This window comes from Silene latifolia, chromosome 11 (genome assembly GCF_048544455.1).
Source record: "Silene latifolia isolate original U9 population chromosome 11, ASM4854445v1, whole genome shotgun sequence".
Lineage (NCBI taxonomy): Eukaryota > Viridiplantae > Streptophyta > Magnoliopsida > Caryophyllales > Caryophyllaceae > Silene > Silene latifolia.
In genome coordinates, this window is record NC_133536.1 from 16835809 (window position 1) to 16861052 (window position 25244).

Here is a 25244-nt window from a genome sequence, read left to right on the forward strand (position 1 = left end):
TTAGCGCATGATATTTCCTCTGGGATAAATTCTTCGAACAGATATAATATATCAAAATTCGATAATGCCTGATGTTTATATAACGAATAATAATTTGTTCCATTCTTAAATTAATGAGAATTCAACCTCTTATATTGGTAATATGTCGATTTCTTTACCTTGCAGTATAATCTGTACTTTCGAATTTTAGGATCAAAATGGTGCGGTTATGATTTGGGATGGTCTTGATATTTACTCGCACATCAGGTTAACCTTCTCGATTTTTATTTCACACAGTGTATTTTATTAACTTCATCTATCACAATCGTGTTACGGAGTACATACTATCCTTTGCCATGTAAAAGATGACAATCAGTTTAGTTTTCGTCCTCGCCGTTACTTGCAGTTTAGAAAGGAAATGGTTTGTTATTGATATTACGAAGGTAATGGTTTGTCTCTCAGTGACTATATTGAAATTTATAGTTCTCCTAAAAATTCAAAGATGGTAATTAGAGTAAATTTTTTAGTAAATAGTAATAGTGACTTGCCTGTATTGCTATGAGAAAAGCTCATAGAATGTCGGATTTGTCTATGTATTTGAAAGTTGAAGTGGTCCATTGCCATTGTGTGAAGAATACACATATTTTATTAGGATTTGGACATTAAGGTCGTATTTGTTTGTGGAATATGGGGGGTTTTCTGCAAATAAGTTGCAATTTGATTGGAGTTGGGCAATTTACGGTTTTTCTTAGAATCTCATGTTGTTATTATTTGCAGCTACAAATGGTGTATTACCACCTGAATCTAGGCAATACGGCGGCACAAAGCTAAAGGTAGTAATAATCAGCACTCGATTTGCAGGGATGTCCATAGTTGTTGAGGTTTTAGACCAAGGACAGGAGGTTAACCGACCATGTCAATGATCACGGATGGGAACGACAGTTATTAACCAGAACGGGGACGCCAGTATTACGGCAGTGACGTTGACGGTGGTAGGCCGGAAAAGAAAGTGATTGGAGAAGGTTGGTGGACGGTGGTTGTAGAAGGGATGAAGATGAGAGAAGGTAGGTTAAGAGACGTTTTTTTGGCTATAAAAGTGTCGACAAACTATATTCCGAAACCTATTTAGCTTCCAATCAAGCGAAGTTCAATAATTTTATATGCAAATAACAACCTATTTAGCTTCCAATTAAGCGAAAAATTGGTAACTTAATGTTTCCGTTAATTGAGGATCTGATAAAAGAATACTAATGAGTATTTGATTTTTTTTTTTTTGATGACGAGAGGGTTGAATCCCTCCGGGCCATGCATTCCCGCACCATCACATGGACCATGTAAGCCAACCCCTTTGGGGGCTGCAAGTATTTGATTTGGTTTACTAAATTTCAGCTATTAGTTTTATGGGAGATTTTTGAGTGAGTCACTGTGAGAGTGTGAGAATGAGATCGTACGGAGTAGTAAAAATTAACGACATTAACAACAGTATTATTGGATGATGGCGAAATTAACAAGAATATCGATGAGTGACAATATTATTTACGAAAGTGACAATAATGAGATTGGGATCAATAAATGTGTCTCACAGTAATGTATTGGAGATCATCTAAAAACAAATGGGAAGAAAAGTTCTGGATGGAGGAGCATATATTAGACACATTTTGTATATATTTATAACCTTTATATACAACTATTAAATGCACAGCATTAGATTCATATCAAAGATTTAGTAAATTACTTTAATTGCTAAAGAAACAATCCCGTAAAATTTCACAGGTGTTACACTAGTTTGGTGAAATTTCCTAACATTTTGGAGAAAATCCATGGCCGAGTCTTATCTTATCTTATTTCATTATAATTTATTTATACATATATCACAACATTAACAACGTTTTGGGGAACATGGCCAACATTTGTAAATCGTCCAAAGCTCCAAACTCTACTAGACTACTATCTAAATAACATGGATTCGTTTTAGCAAATTTGTGCGCTACGTTATTACTTTATTAGCATTTCTAATACTCCTTCTAATCCTTTAAAATTGTCTCATTTGGTTAAAATACAATTCACAAATTTTAAAAGATGGGAGTATGGGACAATATATTTTAAAAAATCGGAGTTTAAAACAATATATATCCTATTTTCATTGCTTCAAGGCTCCGATACCCTCGCATTGTGATTTCTCTATATTTAATTCTCCAATGAAATCATAACTGAGATAATTAAACGAAGCCGTAAAAAAAATTATAATATGCACAAGAATTGAAGATATACAAAGTAATATGGAGTACAATTTTTTTTTTAATGCAAAGCAAACACGAACATGTACCACATTCAAACTGTCTGAGATTGTTACCAAAACTTCGGACTTTGATTGGGTTGGTTCATCGTTTATTTTTATCTTGATTCAAAATTTGGACATTCATCTTCATTCATTGAATTGCACATGTAGGTAAGTGACATGGTGAGTTCATTATTGAATGATTGCAATAAGAGTTTAGACAATCTAAAGCATAACCTATAACAAAGACAAAGAAAAATCAAGGCTATTCATTTGAATACATTATACAAGAATACGAGTGTTGCACCTTCTTCAACAATATGAACGTATACTATTAACATTCATATATGTACATAACTTCTAGCAAGTTTTCATAGAGTTCGTGCTCGAAATTTAGGCAATCAACTGCGTAACGATACAAAATAATGCATATGGAATATATAGATAGACGTACAACATCTTCAAAATTAGCTTAAATTTAATATTTTTATTCCACACAACCATTACATGCATAAATACAAATTATCACCATTATCACTTAAAATTACTCTCCCCTCTATCCTAAAACAACTAAACTAGATCCTAAAACAACAACTAAACTGGCAATTAAACCTTATTCGATTGCAATCCACTCGATTGCAATTAACCGTATTATTATGGATCCAAATCCACTAATTATAACTAAAAATGGAAAGGACTGTTGGGATTGTAACTAATGTAACTAAAAATGGAAAGGACCATTGGGATCGAGTTGCTTGCACAACGTAAAATAAGAAAGCAAAAGCACCCTATCCTTAGCCCCGGTACGATGATTAAGATTATATTTACAAAAATATTTGAGTTGTTCGAGGGTGCAACAACCTAATAGTTCACCTAGCAGTAAAAACAACCAATTGATATTCCTCTTCTTCTCAGCAATCAAAGGCTTACAACTCTTTGGTTCGCCACAAAATTTGCACGTTGGTAACACAGGTTTCATCCACCGCTTTGGTGCCCTATCTGACATCCCGGTCATACCATCTTCACTCACTATAAACATCACCAATTCATTAAACTTCTCTCGGAGATTATACTCCATCACAAAGTTTTTCTCGCATTTCTTGCACTGAACGCCTCCAGTTATAGTCGTAATTCCTTGGCTCACAAGGTATTCCATGGAATGGATAGTGGCACGTTTGTCAGTTGCCCATACAAACGGTGGTGCAATCGGATCAGTCTTCAATGGCGGCCTGCTACCCCTACTACCCTCAGATTTAGTTATCCGTCGACCACGACGACTCGGCCCACTTGCCTGTTGTATTTCCGGTAGGGGTGGTTGCGGTGTAACCGGCATGGGATTACTGGTAGATGAAAGAGACAAATTTAGATCAACATCAAACCCTAATAGGGTTTTCTTATAAGAAGTAGTGTCTATCATTTGGGTTGATGATGACTTCCTCTTTCTCACCAATTCATTTCCCAATATTTTTTGCTTTTGTTTTTCCTCCATGATTATTCTTAACACTTGAATGTCGGAGGATTTTTTTTGGTTGTTATGAAAGATTCAATAATTCATGCATGTATGAAGGAAGGAGGGATCTTTATATATATTTTTTCACTCTCAAATTTTGACTATGTATGGACTCTTAAACGACAAATTAAAATTAATACGGAATTTAAGATATCAACATTGTGATTAACTGAATCTTAATCACGAATTTGCCCTACTATTTTATAGTTTTATGACTCCTATAAAATAATAAAACTCCTCGTAAATAGTGAGTTGTCTAGGAGATAAGTAATTATAACTTACAATCTTTGACTTGAAATTTGTCCTACATTTTCGTGGTTGTTATAATTATAATTGGATTGGATACGATTTACAATTATTTAAGTTTAAATTTAATTTAATCAAAATCAATTTTTATCGTTTACGAAGTTTGGTAATAATTATCTACCATATATATTTTCGCACGTGGTCAAATGTTGGGGTGATACGTCCTTTGGTACTTCGTATTGATTGATTTAAGTATTTATTTTTCCAGCCTATTTTAAGGTGTCTTGGTTATTTATCAGTTTATATATTATACATCAGATGTAATGTATTTGGACATTTGGTAGGGTAATTTATGAGTTTTATAATTAGATTTTCGATTTTTATTTTAAAGATTATGACAATACGGAGCTTTTCCCTCGATTTCTTTTTTTGGTAAATAACTTTAATAATCGAACTAGTTTTATACCCGTGCAAAAAATGCACGGGTCGTAATAGCAGGCGCTATTATTAGATACATGAACATATAATTGAGCGTGATTAAGTGTTTAACTAGTTTTGTGGCCCGTGAACACTACAAAAAGAATTAAAACAGGCGACCGATTTTGGCGACTGAAATCAGTCGTTAAAACCAATTTGGCGACTGAAATCGCCAAACGTCAGTCGCGGACCTTAGTCGCCTTTTCTAACTTTGGCGACTAAAGTCGGTCGCCAAATTTGGCGACTGAAAAATCAGTCGCCAAATAACAAAAATGGCGACTGAAAAAATAGTCGCCAATTTGGCGACTGATTTTAGGTAGTCGCCAATTTGGCGACTGATTTTCAGTCGCTAAATTTTATATTAGTCGCCAAATTTGGGTGACGTAGCCACTTTCACTGAAAAAATTTGGCGACTGAAAAGAGCTTTGGCGACTGAATTTCAGTCGCCATTTTGGCGACTACATTAAATCAGTCGCCAATTTGGCGATCAAATTCGATCGCCAAAGCCCTTTTCAGTCGCCAAAGTTGCTGTATGTTTTTGTGGTTTTTTTCGTTTTCAATGCTAGTCAACCTGCATACAACGCCATACATCAACCCAAATTTCATCGCCATACATCCCAAATTTCAACACACACAACACCATACATTTCAACCCAACACCTCCCATTTTCTCAAACTTCATTTCATATATTGAAAATGAAAGTTTTACAAGCTAAGCTATTCTAATGTTCAAGTCTAAAGTTCAAGTTTTACAAGCTTACATGCTAAAATCATCTTACTTGGAAGCCAACACCGGCTCCACTCCCCCCATGTGGACCATGCGAATCATTTGGATCGTAGTTGGGTCTAGGTCCGGGGTTACAACCTTGCTACCAATTCTCAAACATTTCCATTCTTTCCTTCATTTGGCGGAATTCTTCATCACGTTTGGCAAGTTCTTCATCACGTTTGGCATCACGTTCATCACGCTCTCTTATTTGACCTTGAAGTTGACTAATAATTCCCGGTTGATACGTGTTGCTGGGAATTGTTGAAGTCGATCTCCTACGCGTTTTCTCATAGAAAGTCGGTGTTGAACTTCCGGTACCATACACGTGCCCTTTCTTGAAGCCATCCACCAACTCCAACCATATGTCATTATCCGGTTTTTCTGGATTGGCGCCTTTTTGTTGTTCAAATGCTTCCTACAATATTAAACAAATGGTTGTAAGTTAATATGGTAACCACCTTATATACGACATTTTAAAAGAGAATAAATTAACAAAAATTAAGTGTTAGGGAAAACTTACATATAATTGCTTGTCTTTTGGCTTAGTCCAACTTCTAACCCCTTTGTGGTCAACCCCGAACGCGTGTCCGAAAACAGCCTGCAACCGTCGCAATCGGCTTTGACTTCTTCTTTCCTTTCTGAATGAAAAAAAAAACATACATGTTAGAAAATCAACAAAAAATCTAACATAAAATAAACATGTTGCATTGAAAACAAAAAAAAGTGTGAAATAATAGACAAACTTACACCCAATACTTTATCCCAGAACGATCGTGAACCCGCGTAATGAGTAGGCTCGTTCACGCCGTCTTCCTTTCCTCCTCTTTTGTTGAAGGATGCTTGCTTAGACTTCTTCTGAAAAGCTTCACTTTTGGTATGCTTTATTAAGCCTTCATACTTGTCACCTGCAATTACACATATGAAATCATAATTAATAAGTTAGTGATATTATTTATAATATAAGAGAGTATATGCTAATTAATACAAATAACAAAACAAGTTAATTAAATACCTTTCATGTGCTCTGGTTCCTTCGGCGCCCGATCGTCTTCCGGATCACGTCCCGATATCGTCGAGTACCGTAATCGCACTGTTACGGACATTCTGTTCTTGAGACGGTGACCAAGCAAATGATAGCTACAAAAAAAAGCGACAAAATTTCATATTAGTATAAAATAAAAGTATAACCTTGGTTCTTAAAAAATTTATCAAAATTAATTATTTGGTTTCTAAAACAAAGAATTACGGAAAATATATACCCGAAAGTTATTGAACCACGCCTCTTTTTGTGCATTAGAAGCTTGTGTCCACGATGTAGGAATTGGACCCACGAAATTAGTCTTCGTGCTTTTCGTGACACCTCGTACCACGCAATCGTCCATAAACCTGCATTTATTTTGAACATGTAAAATTAGAAACAATTATTATTTTACAAAAAAAAAAAAAAAAAAAAAAAAAAAAAAAAAATAGTAGACTAATAAAGAATAAAACTTACCATAATCCCGCCGGCTCAAGAATCATCCGATGATCCGAAGTGTACCGTATCGGCACCCGTACTGGCTCGTCGGTAGCGCCAGTCTCCTCACCGTTACCGTCACCGTCTGTCTGCATCGCATCCTCCTGCACAAACTCCTCCTCCTACTCCGCACGCGTACTCTGTCCAGAACCTGAGCCGCCTCCACGCTTCCTACCTCGACCTGCTCCAGCCATCTGCAGTAATACAAATAAAAATTAACACAAATAATGATAAATGAAAATTATTCAGACTTCTAAATTTTAATAATTTACTCTTGAGGAATACAAAATTATACCAATTTAATCATCTTCATCTCCAAACCCCTCGTCCTCATCCTCATCCTCATCCTCATCCTCATCATCGTCATCGTCATCATCATCATCATAATCATCTTCCTCTCCAAACCCCTCGTCCTTCCTCGTCCTTTTCTCCTCCTCCCTTCTCCTCCTCACCTCCTCTTCCCCCCTCCTCTTCTTCCCTTCTCTCCTCCTCCTCCGCCTCATCCTCCCCCGGCAGTCTCTCTTCCACATCATAATATTCTTCCTCTTCCATGTCTTCACCATCTTTATTCTCATGCTCATAGTTGATTTCATCGGGTGGAGACAAAAGTGTTTCATTTGAAACGTTTTCTTCTTGGAAAAAAGTTGTATCAACTTGTGACCGTGCCTTTGTCTTAAAGATTGCACACCACGCATTTTGATTTCTATCATTTGTTGTGCTTGGATAAGTAGCAAAATACACTTGATGAGCCTGATGTACAAGTATAAATGGATCATACTTAGAGTATGTTCTAGTACGATTCACTTCTACAAGCTTGTATTGTTCATGTACTCTCATTCCAGCCACAGAATTATCCTTCCAGTCAACCTTGAATAAGACAGTTTTATGAGCTCGGTCACGTCCATTATAACTAATTTCAAAGATATCTTCAACTATACCATAGTATTCGTTGTCATCAAGAGAAGAAATAGTAACCCCCCAATTGCACCTAGCCTTACCTTTACCGTGGTTGAATGTTTGAAAATTAAACCCATTAACCGAGTATAGATTCCACGTTCTTACCATTTTTGATGGACCAAAAGCCAAACTTCTTATCAAATCATCTTGAATATTCAACTCAATTACATGTTTCTGAAACCATGATGGAAATTGGTCCTCATGTTTGTCCCAAACACCATCCTTACTTATATTAGGATTTCTCTGAATGAAATCATTAACAAACTGTGTTTCGTATGACTCCAAGAGGTCACAATTAGATAGCACGTAAAGGTGGGCACGATTATACTCCTTATCATCCAAATATCTTGTTTGCCCCTTTGATGAACACCCTTCATCATCTTGAGTTTGAAAAAATTCGGGTAAACTTCCGTCTACTTCATCCGGTTTCTCAACATTCAAGTTTTTTGCTTTGGTTTCTATATGTTTTTCAAAGTAAAGAGAACAAAAGTTTGCAATCTCTTCCGTTAAATAAGCATTGCATATAGAACCTTCCATCCTAACTTTATTACCAATTTTTTTCTTCAAATGATTAAGAAACCTATAAAAGTTAATGATGAGTTTTATTAATAATAAAGTTAACATATAATAAATAGATTAGTTATTATTATTAATTTTAATTTAAAAGTAGCTAGATTATCTTAATTACCTTTCAAATGGATACATCCACCTATATTGGACGGGTCCCCCAACTTTGGCTTCATATGGCAAATGAACCGGTAGATGCTCCATGGAGTTAAAAAATGTAGGAGGAAAGATCATTTCAAGCTTACACAATATCGTGGTATTTGCTCTTCCAGGATTTATCATGTCATCAACACATATTGAAGAGGCACATAAATCTCGGAAGAATTAACTAATCTCAACAACTGCATTCCAAACGTTTGTCGGCACAAGGTGTTTCAAAGCAACGGGTAATAATCGCTCCATGAATACATGACAATCATGACTTTTCAAGCCTTGCAACTTCAGCTTCTTAAGATCAACACATCGACTAAAATCTGATGCATACCCATTAGGAAACTTCAAATTTTGTAACCACTCACACAATACCTTTCTCTTAGCTTTGTCGAGAGTGAAAATGGATGTTGGCTTAGACCCGTCGCCGCGAATGTGTAATTTGGGACGATGACAAAATTTCTGCAAATCTTTTCTAGAAGCAATGCTATCACATTTTTCACCTTCTACATCCATGATCATGTCAATTAGTTGCTCAAAGAAATTCTTTTCTATGTGCATTACATCCAAATTATGTCTTATCAACATTGTCTTCCAATAAGGAAGGTCCCAAAGAATGCTTCTTTTAAACCAACCGTTTTTCTGCTTTTTCAATTCTTTAAATTCTTCCTCGGTACCATCAATAGGGGATGGTAAATCACATACCGTCTTCCATATCTCATCCCCAGGCACTCGTTTCGGAGGGGCATCAAGCACCTCTTTACCTTTTGTGAAAGCTTTCTTGTTCCTCCTATGTGGATTTCCCTCTCGTAAGAAGCATCTATGACATGCTATTGGTTTCTTACTCTTTTTGGCCCTCTTACTACCGTTGCCTTTTTTCAACACCAAAACCGTATCTCCTTCACTTGTCTCATATCTATCCGCCCCACAATCTTTACATTTGTCAAGCAAAGCATCATCTTTCCAAAATAGCATACATCCTTCAGGACATGCATCAATCTTTTCATGCGGTAACTGAACACCTTTAACTACTTTTTTGGTAGTATAGAAACTTCGGGTCATGATATTATCATCGGGGAAAGATTCCTCAAGGAACGAGGCAATGCCATCAACAGCAGCAAATGGCATATTAAACTCACATTTCAAGGTAATTAGCCTAGAAGCGGCTTGTAACAATGTCATTCTGCTTCCTTCATACAAGGGGTTTTCTGAGGCTTTTAACATGTCAAGAAAGGCTTTTGCTTGTGGGTGTGGCGGTTGTTCTTCAGAAATAGTTGTATGGTCATCACTATTAAAAATAGTGGAATCCATAGCATCAACAACCATCTCTCTATATGGGTTCTCCATCATTTTGTATTTGTTGGGTGTGAGTTTGTTCATGAATTGGAGAATATGCTTCTCCATGTGAAATCCAATTATAATAATTTGGCTTAAACCCGTTTATAATGAGATGTTCTTCTACTACAATGTCAAGCTGGTATTTCAGGTTTTTGCATTTGGCACAAGGACACCTAAATTTTGTGTCTACCAAGTCATATTCATCTTGTTGTTTAGCAAATTCAATAAACTCGCTAACACCCTTTATAAATCTAGCGGTAGGACGTCTTTTCTTATTGGAATGGTCTAATCTTCCTTCATACATCCATGAACGTTCCAATCTCTTCATTTTAATCTAAAGAAGACCCCACAATAATTTAAACATTTTTAAAAAATAACAATAATATTACATACAAAATTTAAACATTATACTCCACATTATACAATAAACATATGAAAACAATATATAAATATTGTCAATAAGTAATCCATCTTCGAATGGGGTCCTTATCACTCCAACCTAAACCCGTCAATGTACGTTTCAAGTCACTAGCAAACACACTTGTAATTTATTAATGAGGAAAAAATTCGACAATTCCGTTCGTTCTCCAAATACACATCTATGTAGAATAACTAATTACTCCACATATACATGTATTCGGAGAACATTAAAGGGATCGCCACCAAACTCATTCCTCATTAATAAATCACAAGTACGTGTTTACTACCTAAATGACTTGAAACGTACAAAGACAGTCCCAAAATGGGGACTATTCAAGAATTACTCCTAATGAGTAATTGTTGAACGGGTACTAAGTCAACATCAAATCAAACAACAACACAATCAAGTACTAAATTAATTAAGTCAATCAAGAGCACAATTCAACCACATAATAAAGGTTTCTATCCTAAAGTCCGTAGCATAATTTGAACTAAAATTAGTAAATTTAAAAGGTAACTGGTAAGAGGAGGTTACCTAATCAAGTAAAAGTAAAAATGAAAAGAAAACAAGAAACAACAGCTACCGCGTACGGTGGTGCCTAGCAGCGCGGTGACAACCCTGAAAAGAGAAGAAAAAACAAAAAAAAATAAGGTTATTCAACCTCAATTCATCAATAACATGAATTATCAAACTAAATTTATCAAAATCAAGTCCTAAAGAAGGTTCCACTTAGCTAATAGCTAATTTCTCTTAATCCAAAAGACGGTTCCACTTAGCTAATTCCATTAATGCAAAAGACGATTTCACTTAGCTTAATATTAATAATAATACGACGATTTCACTTAACTTGGTAATAATAATAATATTATTATTATTAATTAAGACGGTTCCACTTAGCTTAATACTAATGATAATGAGACGGTTTCACTTAACTACCAACACCAAACACCACCCCACGATCCACCCCAACCACGGCCGACCGCCGGCCGACCACCACCCACCGAACCACCCCCACCCATAACCCTAAACCAAGACAAAAACCCCTTTAATCATTCCCTTTTAATTCAAACACAAATTAAACTAAATCTAACTACAAATTAAACTAAATCTAACTACAAATTAATCAAACATACTAACTACAAATAAATCTAACCAACTAACCACAAATTAATCAAACTAACTACAAATTAATCTAACAAATTAAACTAATTAAACTGAAATTAAACAAAAACAACTAACTTAATTAAAGAGGGTGGATGTGGCGGTGGAAGGGTGGTTGTGTGGTGTTGTTGGTTGGTTGTGTCGTCGTCGCCGCTGTTTCGCTCTCCCGACTTTTTTTTTTGTTTCGTAAAGAGTAAAGTATGAGAGAGGCTGATTTCTATTAAAAATTTTGGCGACTGAATTTCATTTTGGCGATCGAATTCGATCGCCAAATTTGGCGACTACACATATATCAGTCGCCAAATTTAAACACTCGGTCGCCAAATTTATTCCCTTTTTAAAAATGACAGCCTGGTTTCTACTAAGAAAATTGGCGACTGAAATTCATTTTGGCGACTGAATTTCAGTCGCCAAATTGGCGACTACACATAAATCAGTCGCCAAATTTAAAATCTCAGTCGCCAAGTTTGATTCCCTTTTTAAAAAAGACAGTCGCCAATTTGGCGACTGATTTCAGTCGCCAATTTGAAAATCAATCGCCAATTTGGCGACTAAATATATCAGTCGCCAAATTTCGGTCGCCTGTTTTAGTTTTTCTTGTAGTGGAATTTCACGGGATATTTTGTTTTTAGTGTGATGTTTTTAGTGTTTCTAGTAATTGAGACTTTATAAAATATCAAATCACATAGAAAGATTACCTCATGAATAATTCATGATAGATCGTGTACTAAAAATACGGGCATTGACATGTTAACATAAAGATCAAAGTCGATAAATTAAAGAGTGCTATTTTTTCAAAGGTAAAATGATGAAAAAAAAATCAACAAATACCCAAATAAAAAATACAGTTGAAAAAAAAACACTAAAAAACTATTACTCATTCACGTTAATGTCGTCAATCTTACACTTAGTTTTTAATATATAGTTATTTAAGCAATCCTAATATTTTACTTCTCCATATAGTCTTCTTTCTCCAATGAATCGTCCCTATAAAAAAGTAACTCAGTAATTAGTGCGAATTAACCAACAAAACAGTGGAATTTGTTTTATACAATATTATCTTTGTTAAGTTAAACTTCCTCTTAAATAGAGAAAGAAATAATGAATATGAATGAAGTCTTGGAGATGTAAGTATGTTAACCTTTGAATAGGTCAACACCACAAATCTTGGTAGACTCTAAATGAGAACAAAACAAATACATACGATGAAGTTGAAAAATGTGATCAAAACTTCATACCAATGGAACTTGCACTAAAAAAGAAATAAATTAGTTAATAATCTAAAACCTTAATACATTTACCTTAATTGGAATAGAATCATAGGAAGATTAGTGATACATTTAGTTCTACGAACAATAGGGATGAGAAAAATTTTGGTTTATAAATTTTGTCTTCCAACAAAAATATATAAACAATTGAGGATGCGTTTATGACTTTTGAGTATCATTTTTTCATTATTATCAAATTTAATATAAGTATAAATATGAATCAAGGTTCATGACTTTTGAGTTTTGAGCATCATTTTTTTCATTATTATGAAATTTAATATAAACATAAATAAGAAGTAGGGAGAAATGAAATGTATAAGGTTTGCTTGATTACTAATAATTATAATTTTTATTTTTTTTTTACAAAATCTACTTTATACAAGAGTGGTTTAAGATATTATGGTATGTAATTAAATATGACATATAGATTATGGTAGATAGTTTGGCTTGCCTTTTAATTAGATTTATAGATTATAGATTTTTTATTTAGATTATAGAGTTATAGATTTTTCTCAGTATTATGAAGTCTAATATAGACATAAATATGGTGTAAGGAGAAATGGAATGTGAAAGGTTTGCTTTATTATTATTATTAGTATTTTTTTACACAATCTACTTTACATGAGAATGGTTTAGAATTTATCTTCCGAAATTAAAATACGACATGCAGAATAATAATGGTAGATAGTATCGCTTGCTTTTTAATTATCTTATGGAATTAAAGTTAAATAAATAGGTAGATTAATAACCAAATTTATGAGAGGAAAATAAAGAGTTTATATTAGTTTTTTAGTGATTGCTACTACTATTTTTTTTATTTTTTTTTGGTACTTATAAGCATGTGACAATTTTGGAGATAATTAACTTTTTAATACATAGTTTTGCCTTTTTATAATATTTTATAAAAATAAATAATGAAGTAATTAATATAGATGAATTAGTATTAACCTCTATAAAAATGCCATGTGAATTAAAATTAAATGTTTTAAGTAGCCTTTTAATTATATTGTATAAATAGATTTTACCTCAGTAATTTCGTGCCTTTTGTATTTCTTCCCTCTTCAGATTACCCACGTGATATTTTGTCTTATCTGCATTCACATACATTTCACGATGCTTTAAAATTCATATAAAAAATATATTGACCAAAAGGTAAAACATCAACATGACAAAAATTTCACAAACGAATCAATATTGTCACATGTAAATCATTGAAATTAAACCAAATGGAAAACACGAATTTAAATATAAATCAAAGGATTTATAAAACCAATAACATAACAAATTAAAGTATACTTTATTGGACATAACAACAACAATACTCAATATATAATAATACTCAATATACTCTCTATAATCAAATAAATAAATTAAACCATAAAATATAATCCACAACTTAGAAACTCATGGGCAAATGAGCAATAGATTTTAAATAAATATTGTGAATAGAAACTATCATAGGTATTATAGGTTTTATAGCCATCACACAACCATATACTCCCATATTTTAATTTTATTTTTAATTTATTTTGTAGTATTATTAAATTACATAATTGATTGCTGAGCAACTCAAGAGGTGAATTAAATAGGGAAAATGTTAATGAAAATAATGGGTATTAAGTAGTATAAAGAAATATAATCAATTTATTAACATATTATATTACAAAACTTAATTAGATAGGAAGAAATTTTAATTAATTTGGTGGGTGTTAAGTATTATGAAGAGTTTTAATCAATTTATTATAATGTTTAATTAAAAAAATGAATTAAATTGGAAAAAGTGTTAATAAAAATAGTGGGTGCATGTTAAGTAATATGAAAAGTTTTAATTTATTAACATGTTTTATTACCAAAATTTCAATTAAAATCTCAATTTTAATTATAAATTATGACATTTATTAACATGTTTTTATTACAAAAGTTCAATTAAAATGTCAATATTGATTATAAGTTATGAAATTTTGATGTAAATTTGTATGAGTTACATAAATTAAATTAATTTATAGAAAAATGAATTAAATCTATAAAATAAGACAATTACGTGGCAATGAGTTTTGATGCTCACATTTACGTGGCATTTACGTGGCATTTTTGGATCCTACATGGCTTTGTCTACGTGGCGTTTATTAGTCATTTTAGGGTAGCCTTTTAATTATATTTTATAGATACCGTGATAATTCGAATATTGAATATTTGATAAATATTAGATTTGAATATCAAATATATATACAACCGTATTTTATTAGAATTATATTAAAGGTATTTGACATGTTAGACTCGTTGAGTGTATGTAAATTGCAACATTTTATGTAAACTGTGACATTTTAACTTATGTTTTAACATAAATAATTAAAATAGTAATAGGAGATAAGAATAGGAATTGAGTTAACGAGAGAAAGTAATTAAATAGAATAGAAAATATGGGGGACCCACATGTAAAAACTCAACAGTCAATCAGAAGTCAAGAAAAAACTTGGCTTTTATACTATGTAGATATTATGAATCTTTCCATATTTAGGTTATTAATGTGCCTTATAACACATGTTAGAAAAACCGTATTAGTAAATACATACAGAGCTTTTCACTCGATTTCTTTTTATCACGATCTTTGAAAATATAACAATGTTACTATGTATTTTCCACCAACTAAATAGCTAGAAATACCTCTTTCTCATAATTATTATTAGTGTTTTGAAAAGGTAAAAATAGAGGTAATACACGAAAAAATGTAAATCTACACATTTTTTTTTAAAAAAAAATGTTCAAAAATGATAAATAAATAGGAAAGTTAATTCAATAAAAAAAAGTTTACGGAATACTTTAGTAGTAAGATTATTGTGGACATGAGAACAAAAGTTAGCTCATGTTGCAAGAGTTCTCTTACTCCAACCATGAAGTTGAGAGTTCGATTCTCACACGCGACATAAGTGCGCTCATATAAAAAAAAACTCAAAAAAGTTACGCCTTAAAGATTTTATGTGCCCTAAACAATAGAAAATTCGTGTTTTTAATTCTTGTCGTACGAGTCGCATACAAGACCTGTTGAAAAAAGTGTTTTAACTACATACTAGGTTTGTGACCCGTGAAATTCATGGGTTTATCTGTTTTAGTTTTGATATTTTTATCATATTGTTAATATTTGTTCGAGCAATTAGTTGTTGATCCATTTAAAAATATACAGTCTTGAAATACATAGAAATTAGTTAGTTAATATCTTATTTCTTTGACAACTTTGGTTTATTTTTTTAAATCGAATCTTGCAAGTGACAATGTGGTAGCTACTAATTTTGAGAAACTTGACAACGGAGCAATGACAAAGACGACTCATTATATATAATAAAGTGAGTTTTTTAAATATTAAAAGTTGAAACCATCCGTATATAATAAATTCCGTATGGAAAAATCTTCAATTACGCCTTATAAGGTTGTAAACTCAATACCTCAGTATAGTCATCTCCAAATTATTTCCAGACCTCTCCATCAACCCTCCCATAGAAATATCATTGAAGTCTTATCACCACGTGCAAGCTTCAAATATTATTTACATCCGAAAAACAATTATTATATCTATTGAAAAATATTAGATACAATTCAACGGTATGGTCGGTATCTACTCCATGTATTACGAATTAAATTTTCATTTCAATTGCTCAATAATCTAAAAAACTATATTCCCTAAATCCGAATTCCAAAAGGTTCATAAAATTTTTTAAGTTCCTTATTACTATTTTAAGAATTTGATCCATCTCTTGTTATACTTATGTTCACGATCCTATATAAAAATAAAAATAGTATTAAAGACTATAAAATAATCTATTCCGATTTTGAAAAAAAAAACACATATACTTAAAAATATACGGATTAGAATTTAGAAACCATATTATTTAATATTTATCTGAAGGTTCACTTTCGCTTCCTTTTAGTACATGCCTTGATAATAGTTCATATGAAATGAAAAGGAAAAATATATGGTAGAGATGATTATACTCATGAATACAAAAATACAAATTCAAATAGGTTGATCAGGAAAGCATAATAGTAAAATTAGACAGCAATATAGGCTTAATAACAAATTTAAAGAAATATTATAAGATCTCCATGTTGAGATCTACGATCATCTTATAATGGTTAAAAAAGCATAAACCACTTAAAAAAGTAAAGTAAAATTTATAGAAAAACAATCAAAAGGTAGGAGTTAGAGAAAACTTAAATTGGAAGAGGAAGTGACATAATTAAAATGATTAATTATTGTCATGATCAAAAAGTAAATTGTGAAATTTAAAGATTTTTCTTTCAATTATTTGTACAATTTATTTACCATTAATTATGAGAGTAGGGGTTTTTTTAAGGAAATTATGAGAGTAAGTTTTATGTATTATTCCTGATTTGACAAAAAAAAACATAAACTTAAAAACATACGAAGTAGAATTTAAAAATCATACTATTTAATATTTACCCGAAAGTTCACTCTCGCTTCCTTTTATTACATGCCTTGATAATAGTTCATATAAAATGAAAAAGAAAAATATACGTTAGAGATGATTATACTCGTGAATACAAAAATACAAATTCAAATAGGTTGATCATGAAAGTATAATAGTAAAATTACACCATAATATACGTTTAATAACAAATTAAAAGAAGTATTATACGACTTCTATTTTGAGATCAACAATAATCCATTACTTATCAGTTTCTACCTTATGTTTTTTTACCTTTAATTTACCTCAGTTTCATGTCTTTTGTATTTCTCCCCTCTTCAGATTACCCATATCATGGTTTGTCTTATCTGTTGGAGCTTGTGTCCTCCACAAATTAGTGTGATAACATTTATAAATCTCTTATAGGTTCACAAGGGTATACTTCGTATATTTAATCAGTTGATTAACGTTTACCTAATAACGGTTGGCTTGCTAGAAAGTTTGATGTTATTATCATACAGATGGCGGTGATCAACTGGTCCCTAAAGGTCACACCTATAGGATGTGTTTGAGAAATGTGGTTATAGAAATATAATCATACTGATGCCCAATATGACTAAATAGTTAGTCAATGTGTTGATGAGATAATTATTTAATGAAAATTAAATAATATTAGTTATGACGAATTAACTGTCAATTCGTAAATTAAATATAATAAGTTATATTTAATTAAATATATGTAATGTTAGCTTGGACGAATTAATCATTAATTAAAATTAAATATAATCAGTTATATTTAATATCAACAAGATGAATGTGTCATAGTGGTAATAGTGAGGGTACACATACCAAGAGGTCATGGGTTCGATCCTCACTAGATGACAATTCAACACATAATACTCCTTATTTCGGCCAGTATAAGAAAGAAAGGGAGATGTTTATTCTACCCTAATTCTTTTTCTTGACCTAACCAATATCAATTTTTATATTGTTCTTAGGCCAATTTTGCTAGGACCGAAGGTTAATTCTGAATCCTTTATACTTTGTTTATGTATTTTGTTTATGACCATTGATCATCATTGTTAAATTCGTTATAATCTTTCTAGTTTAAGGGAAGTATACAGATAATTTCCCACATTATCTGCATTCACATACGTTTCATGGTGCTTTAAAGTTATATAAAAAATACATTGACCAAAAGATAAAACATCAACCTGGCAAAAACTTGACAAACGAATCAAAACATTGTCACATGTAAGTCATTAAATTAAACCAACTGGAAAACATGAATTCAAATATAAAGCAAACGATTCATAAAACCAACAACATACCAAATTAAAATATACTTTATGGGACACAACAACAACAACAACAACAACAACAACTCATGACAAATGGGCATATTTTAAATAAATAAAGTGAATAGAAACTATTATAGGTATTGTAAGTTTTATAGTCATTACACAACCATAAATTCTCATATTTTAATTTAATTTTTAATTTATTTTGTGGTATTATTAAATTAGATAATTGATTGCCGAGGACCTCAAGAGATGAATTAAATAGGACAAAATGAATGAAGACTATGGGTGTTAAGTAATATAAGGAGTTTTAATAAAATTATTAACATATTATATTACAAAAATTAATTAAATAGGAAAAACTTTTAATTAATTTGGTGTGTGTTAAGTATTATGAAGAGTTTTAATCAATTTATTACCATGTTTAATTAAAAAATAAATAAATTGGAAAATGTTAATAATAGTGGGTGTTCAGTAATATGAAGAGGTTTAATTAATTTATTAACAGGTTTTATTACAAAAATTTTAAAAACAATGAATTAAATAGGAAAATGTTAATAATGGTGAGTGTTTAGTAATATGAAGAGGTTTAATTAATTCCTTAACATGTTTTATTACAAAAATTCAATTAAAAATTCAATTTTAATTATAAATTATGAAATTTATTAACATGTTTTATTACAAAAATTTCAATTAAAATGTCAATATTAATTATAAATTATGAAGTTTGATGTAAATTTGTAAGGGTTATATAAATTTTGGAAGACAATATATTTAATATACAAAATTAATTTAAGAATAATAATAATATCCTTTAATATTATAGATATAAGTGAATTAAATTAATTTATAGATAAATGATTTAAATTAATGTCATGTAATAATAAATTGATAATCCATGTCACATTAATTCGCCATGTCACATTAAAAATATGCAACATCACATTTAATATGCCACGTCGCATTAAATTTTAATCTAGGTGACTTTTTGGATCCTACGTATCTTTGTCTAGATGACGTTTATTTGTCATTTTAGGGTAGTCTTTTATTTATATTTTATAGATATAGTTTTAGGTAGAGATAAATTTTTTTTCCAATTATGGCATCATTAATTCATTATCAATCTACCGAGATTACTTTTTTTTTTCATTAATTAAAAAAATATTTAACTCCTTTCTTCCTAAAAAAAGTTTGTCAACTCGTCACATGGGCTCGTCTCAAATGAGAATTCGCGAATTTGAGTAATAGGTGCATGATCATATGAACTTAATTTGTCGACTCCATTATCGAGTAGTTAGCGTAAATAAACAACACACGCAAAAGTCTATTGAAGCATGTAAATGAGCTGCACAATAAGTCTGCCTCACTAACAGGCTAACAGCAGTGGTGAAAGTCGCGGAGACACCAATATTAACATAAGAATACACGATGTTCATCAAATAATGTCGATCAATTGAGGTGTAGTTAAGAAGCGAGCACCCTGTCGATGGCAGCGATGTAGAAGTCCTTAGGCATTGTTCCCGCGATATAATCATGCTTCTTACCATTCTTGAAGAGCAGCACGACAGGAACTGCTCTGATATCGTATTCCTCTGCTGCTGCCATATCAGTGTCGGTATTCAAAACATAGCATTTCAGTTTTCCCTTGTATTCCTCGGCTATCTCATCAATCACTCGGTGAACCATCTGGCAGGGCCCACACCAGCTAGCGTAGAATTCGACAAGGACTGGAGTCTCGTTCTTGAGCACCAGGTCGTCCCATGATTTCCACGTCACTCTTGCAGCTGTACCCCACATGGATTTCAGTTTTTCGAGTGTAAGTCAATAATAAGTCGAGAAAAGATAAATATACTCACACTTGGATTGGTGGGCACTAATGACTGTAGGGGGTTGAGATGCTCTGAGACGCCCTTTGTGATTTCGCCTGTGCAGAGAAGGGAGAGACAGGGCTGTGGTTGGTATTACTTCTCTATCTCCAAATCCAACTTGGTAAATGCATTTGGTTTGCTGAAAGCTATCGAAACAATTTGAATATGATTTGAGGGGGATTAAGGTTGATGAAGCCATTAACGAATGATGGTCAATCCTGAAATGAAGTGAACTCGATTATTCTCGAATTCAAAAGTTATGGCACAAAAAACAAAATATCACTTCTAGGCTACAAATTCACTTGCAAAATAAAACACATCACTTTTGTGACTTGTGAGACAATCTGTGAGTACTCGGGTTGGCAGTTGGAATAAACACTTCTACCTCCAAACTGAAAAGGCTGATTGGCGTATAAAAGGACTATCAGTCGATATTTTGACAGCATGTAGCATGTCTGACACGACATTCAAAACTTCGTAATCGGTCCAAAAATAAAATTTCCTCACAATAATAGCCCTGTTTGACCATTGATGCAGTGTTGTGTCTGACACTTGCAGTTGAGTCGGAATAACATAGCTGTCAATAACAAAACAGCGACTATAGAGTGTGACAAAATTGCAAGTTCTATTTCGCAAAAGATTTCAACTTTAGCGATAATGAGGGCTAAACAAGTACAAACAGACCAGTACATAGTCTTACTCCCCTACTTGATTGTGAATGGCCCAAAAGAATCACTATTCAGTATTCACACCACAACGATTCAAGAAGTTACTCCCTCCAATCCCCTATTTACTTCCCTTTGTTTTGAGGGCCAAAAATTAAGAAAGGTGGCAAATTTACCTATTTGCCCTCATATTACCCCACTTTCTCACCCATCACCAAACATGTGTCATCGGATATCCCCTGAAAGTCTAAAATACAACCCCAACAACCACCAACAAACCCTTAATTCACCACCACCCGTCCCTAACCACCACTTAAACAGCCCAAATACTACCGCTAACAACACCAACGTAGCCGCATACGCCACAAATCCAGCCCATCGCCCCAGAATACGACAAAAGAAGGCATCGTCTTTCTATGACGGCTTCGCCATCTAGGACAATGAAAAGCATACGATCTCCTCACCTCTTTGTTGGATGTTTGTTTCCCAGAGGTGACGTTCAAGGGTGTTGGGGGAGAATAGAGTGGTTGTGTGTGTTGGTGGGGGAGTAGCTGCTGGAATCAATGGCGAAAATTGATGGTGTGGGTGTTATACTCTTATGTAGGAGTATTGTCAGGGGAAGGGGAAGGGATATCATCATATCAATGGTGATAATGAGTGGGAAATTTGAGATTGGGATCCGTTTTTCGGTGGAGGGAGGGGTATATGTGGTTGTGATACTGTTGGTGGGGGGCGTAATAAGGGTAGCGGCGGGGTAGCGGTGGCAGTGGGTGGCGGATGTGAGGTGTAGTTGTTGATGGATGTGAGTTATGTAAATGACAGTGGGTTGAGAAGATGAGATTGGGACGGGGGTATAACAGTCCATTTAGAGATAATTTATGTCCAAATAAGGAAATAGGGAAGAAAACCTGAATAACCAAATAAGGAAATAGGGAAGAAAATGGCGAATTGGAGGGAGTATATGATTATCGAAAGTCGTGATACTGAGCTACTTTTGTTATCTTCAGAAATTGTTCATAACGCAAAGCAATAGTCAATAGTCAACACGAGAGAGAGAAATTTCACGCTTAATTACACACACAGCCATGCATTTGACTCAAAACCAATGTTAACAAGGGCACTTTGTGAGTGTCTTCTGAATATACTTATATTACTCAGAATTTCCTGCTAAGTTCCAACAAAAAGTGAACTCTTTACAAGTATCATTCAGCAGTTAGATAACTGTATATAGTAAATGTAAACGACTCAGAACGTCTAGTCGAAGTAAAAGTCAACTCCTTACAAGACACCAGTTCAATCAATTTTAGGTACATTCACAATTTCACACACACTACAAATCAAGAAATCATCTTTTCAATCAACCAAACGCGCACAAACCATCATGATTGTGCCATATCCAAAAACTTACAAAAACCATCTTGTAAACAACAATGCTGTTACTGTGGCAATAACATTAGATATCCTAAAAACTCACAAAAGCCAAACCTTAACTCGTGAATTGTGCACCGCTGTTGTCGCCTACACGAAGTAAGAACTGTGTACATGACTGTCAGTAAAATCTACCCAGTACAGCAGTGAAACAAGAAGTGAATGTTTCCATATATTAACAGTTGACAGTTCACTAAAAAGTTCAGACACACTTCATAAACTACGCACTAAACACAGTACGTGGATTATACATCCGATGTATTACCACCAATTGTGTAGTTTCTGAGCATTATAATAAAGTTTTCGAGTTTTGTTTCAAAAATTATGAGCTTTTACAGTTTACTACTATAAAATTTCTGAGTTCATTAACTTAGAACATTAAGCTCAAAAAATTACAATATATAACTCAAAAACATTAAGTTTTGATAGCAAAAATTAAAATGAAACTTATACACTTTAAAAACTCAAAAAAATATACATAAGCTCAAAAACAAAAGATGTCGGAGGTAATACATCCAATGTATGTTCCTATTTCTCCACTAAACAGAAGCATTAATCCACCAAGTTCAGCAACCGCAAATTTGAGAATCGTCAATCACCTTCTATCTATCTAGCAGTCAGGTCCAAATCAACCAAAAACTAGATCATCAAAGTTATAGTAAGAAACTAGATCATCCAAGTTAATTAATTTTATTTAGAACTTCAAGTTAATCAGAAATTAAATCTCCATACTTCCCTCTAAATTACAGAAAATATACAACAGTTTCCTGAAATCAAATCAATTATACACAGAATTACTCACACTCAACCTAAATAAATGATCTTCAAAACCAATATTTCCATTTTCAAATCAAAATATAAGCACAATTACTCAACCTAAATAAATGATCTTCAAAACCAATATTTCCATTTTCCAATCAAAATGTAAGCACAATCACTCAAAACTTCCTATATACTTAAAATTTCTAAATCAAGAATCAAACTTTGACAAAACCCAGTTCAATTTTCCCCCCTGCCATTCTAAATCTGAATAAACAAGCCACATAATCATGAAAAATACACAAGATTTCACTAATATGATCATTTCTTAATCATAAGTTAATTATGATACATGGGTCTACTTTAATCAAAATACCACTCGCAAACACTATAAAAGGGAAACAAATAATCGAAACGAGAGAGTAATAATCAGGAGTTGAACATACCTTTTACAGGTAATCCAGTAGTGTGATCAGAGTAAAGAAAGTAACAGAGAAATGGAAGTATATGAGTTTGGAAAGTATTGGACTTTAATAAATGTAGTGCGTTTTATTAACTTGATTTAGTGGAGAGACTTATGATCAAATTGATAATGCTTCCAAGATCTACCTGACTGACTGACGTAAAAGACGTATACCAGTAGTACGTCTCGTTTTACAACTTATCCACATCACAAACTCACAAAGGACAAGTATAAATTGGGTGAAAATCATTACAGTAATTTTTATTTTCGGTATTTCTAGAGTCGCAAAGACGAATGTGGTGTTGACGACTCGACTGAAATCAAACACGAGTCATGATTACCATTTTTATAACTTTACTTGTTTAAATTGGCTGATTTTTTTTTGTTTTTAAAGGGAGCCTCACAAGTTTGTAAAAGTAATTTTAATGTTGACGGGTTCAAACCCAGTAAGTGGATTATTCATCTGATGTACTACATCAGATGGTATAGTTTTTTAGTATTAAGATAAAGTTTTTGAGTTTTAATCTAAAATTTTTGAGTTTTATTTTAAAGTTTTTGAGTTTATTTACTTAAATTTTAATCTCAAAAGTTACATTATAACTCAAAAAAATTACTTATAAGCTCAAAAAAATTTGATTTTTGACATCATAAAACTAAAATGTAATTTATAAACTCTATAGTACTCGAAAAAAATACACAAAAACTCAAAAAAATCATTAAGTATGATGTAGTACATCCGATGTACAATCCTTTTTCTCATATATTCACTCTTATAGTGTTATCCATAGCCATACCTTTATATGATGATCTATATTAAGTGATAACTGTTAACAATTTTTTTTGGTGCGATAATAAATGATAATAATAAATATTTGTATCTTGGTTTAAAGTCTAAACTAGTTTTGTGACCCGTGAAAATCACGGGTTTGACTTTTTTTTGTTGTTTTGTTATTGGTGTATTGTTCGTGAAAGTGTTTTTCGGCTTTTTCTTTACTTTCTTTTTTACTTGGAGATTTATTATAATTAGGGTATTTTGAAATTTTGTGATATGAGTCAAAACTATGTAATGAGTAATGACACCAAAACTCCTAAATCTGTATGATGGTTTGATTTGTCTTAATGACAACCCCTAAGTTAGTATTCCATTTTAATATTCGAGCATTGTAATCACTAAATTAAACTTACTTAAGCGAAACAAAAATACTTGGTATATGTGAAATAAAAGTAAAAAAGAATAAAATATTAATTGTTTATACCTCGACATTTCACGTTTAGATCCTTGGTAAGTAACTCTGAAAATAAATAAAAATAAATTAGAATCCAATTAAATAGAGTGTAAAAGACTAAATAAAAGTATGCAAATAAAAAATTATTGGTGAATGGAAGCCCCCCCGCCTTTTTGTGGTCTTATATATAATCTTGGATTATATGACTTTTATTGATATATCTCTTGAGTTATCGGTTATAATTGATTTAAATAAACCTTTCTAGTGCTAATGATAATGAGAGTTATTGAAATTAAACTTTAATGAATTATAATGAGTTGATGTAAACATCATTTTAATGAGTTAATTTAACCAATTTTTATTTTTTGTCTTTTTAGTTGCCAAGATCATTAACGATAATGGAGTAATGAACAATTTAATGCATATTTTCTTAGAGAGTTTTTTAAGGTTCTTACATAGTCATTTATTTAACCAAT

The 25244-nt window shown here is 32.3% G+C and overlaps 2 protein-coding genes across 2 annotated transcripts; both read right to left on the reverse strand.

Annotated features, from left to right (window-relative positions):
* Positions 1 to 2978: 2978 nt before the first annotated feature.
* On the reverse strand, positions 2979 to 3746 carry LOC141612996 (uncharacterized). Its single transcript, XM_074431740.1, has one exon. It carries the CDS (start codon positions 3744 to 3746, stop codon positions 2979 to 2981), a length of 768 nt encoding a protein of 255 aa, XP_074287841.1.
* A 15877-nt stretch (positions 3747 to 19623) lies between these two features.
* LOC141611219 (thioredoxin M3, chloroplastic-like) lies at positions 19624 to 23609 on the reverse strand. The gene is made up of 4 exons (XM_074429702.1): positions 23526 to 23609; positions 22378 to 22426; positions 20216 to 20445; positions 19624 to 20143 (listed from the first exon to the last, which is right to left on the reverse strand). Exons 3-4 carry the CDS (start codon positions 20424 to 20426, stop codon positions 19824 to 19826), a joined length of 531 nt encoding a protein of 176 aa, XP_074285803.1. The 5' UTR covers positions 20427 to 20445; positions 22378 to 22426; positions 23526 to 23609; the 3' UTR covers positions 19624 to 19823.
* Positions 23610 to 25244: the final 1635 nt, after the last annotated feature.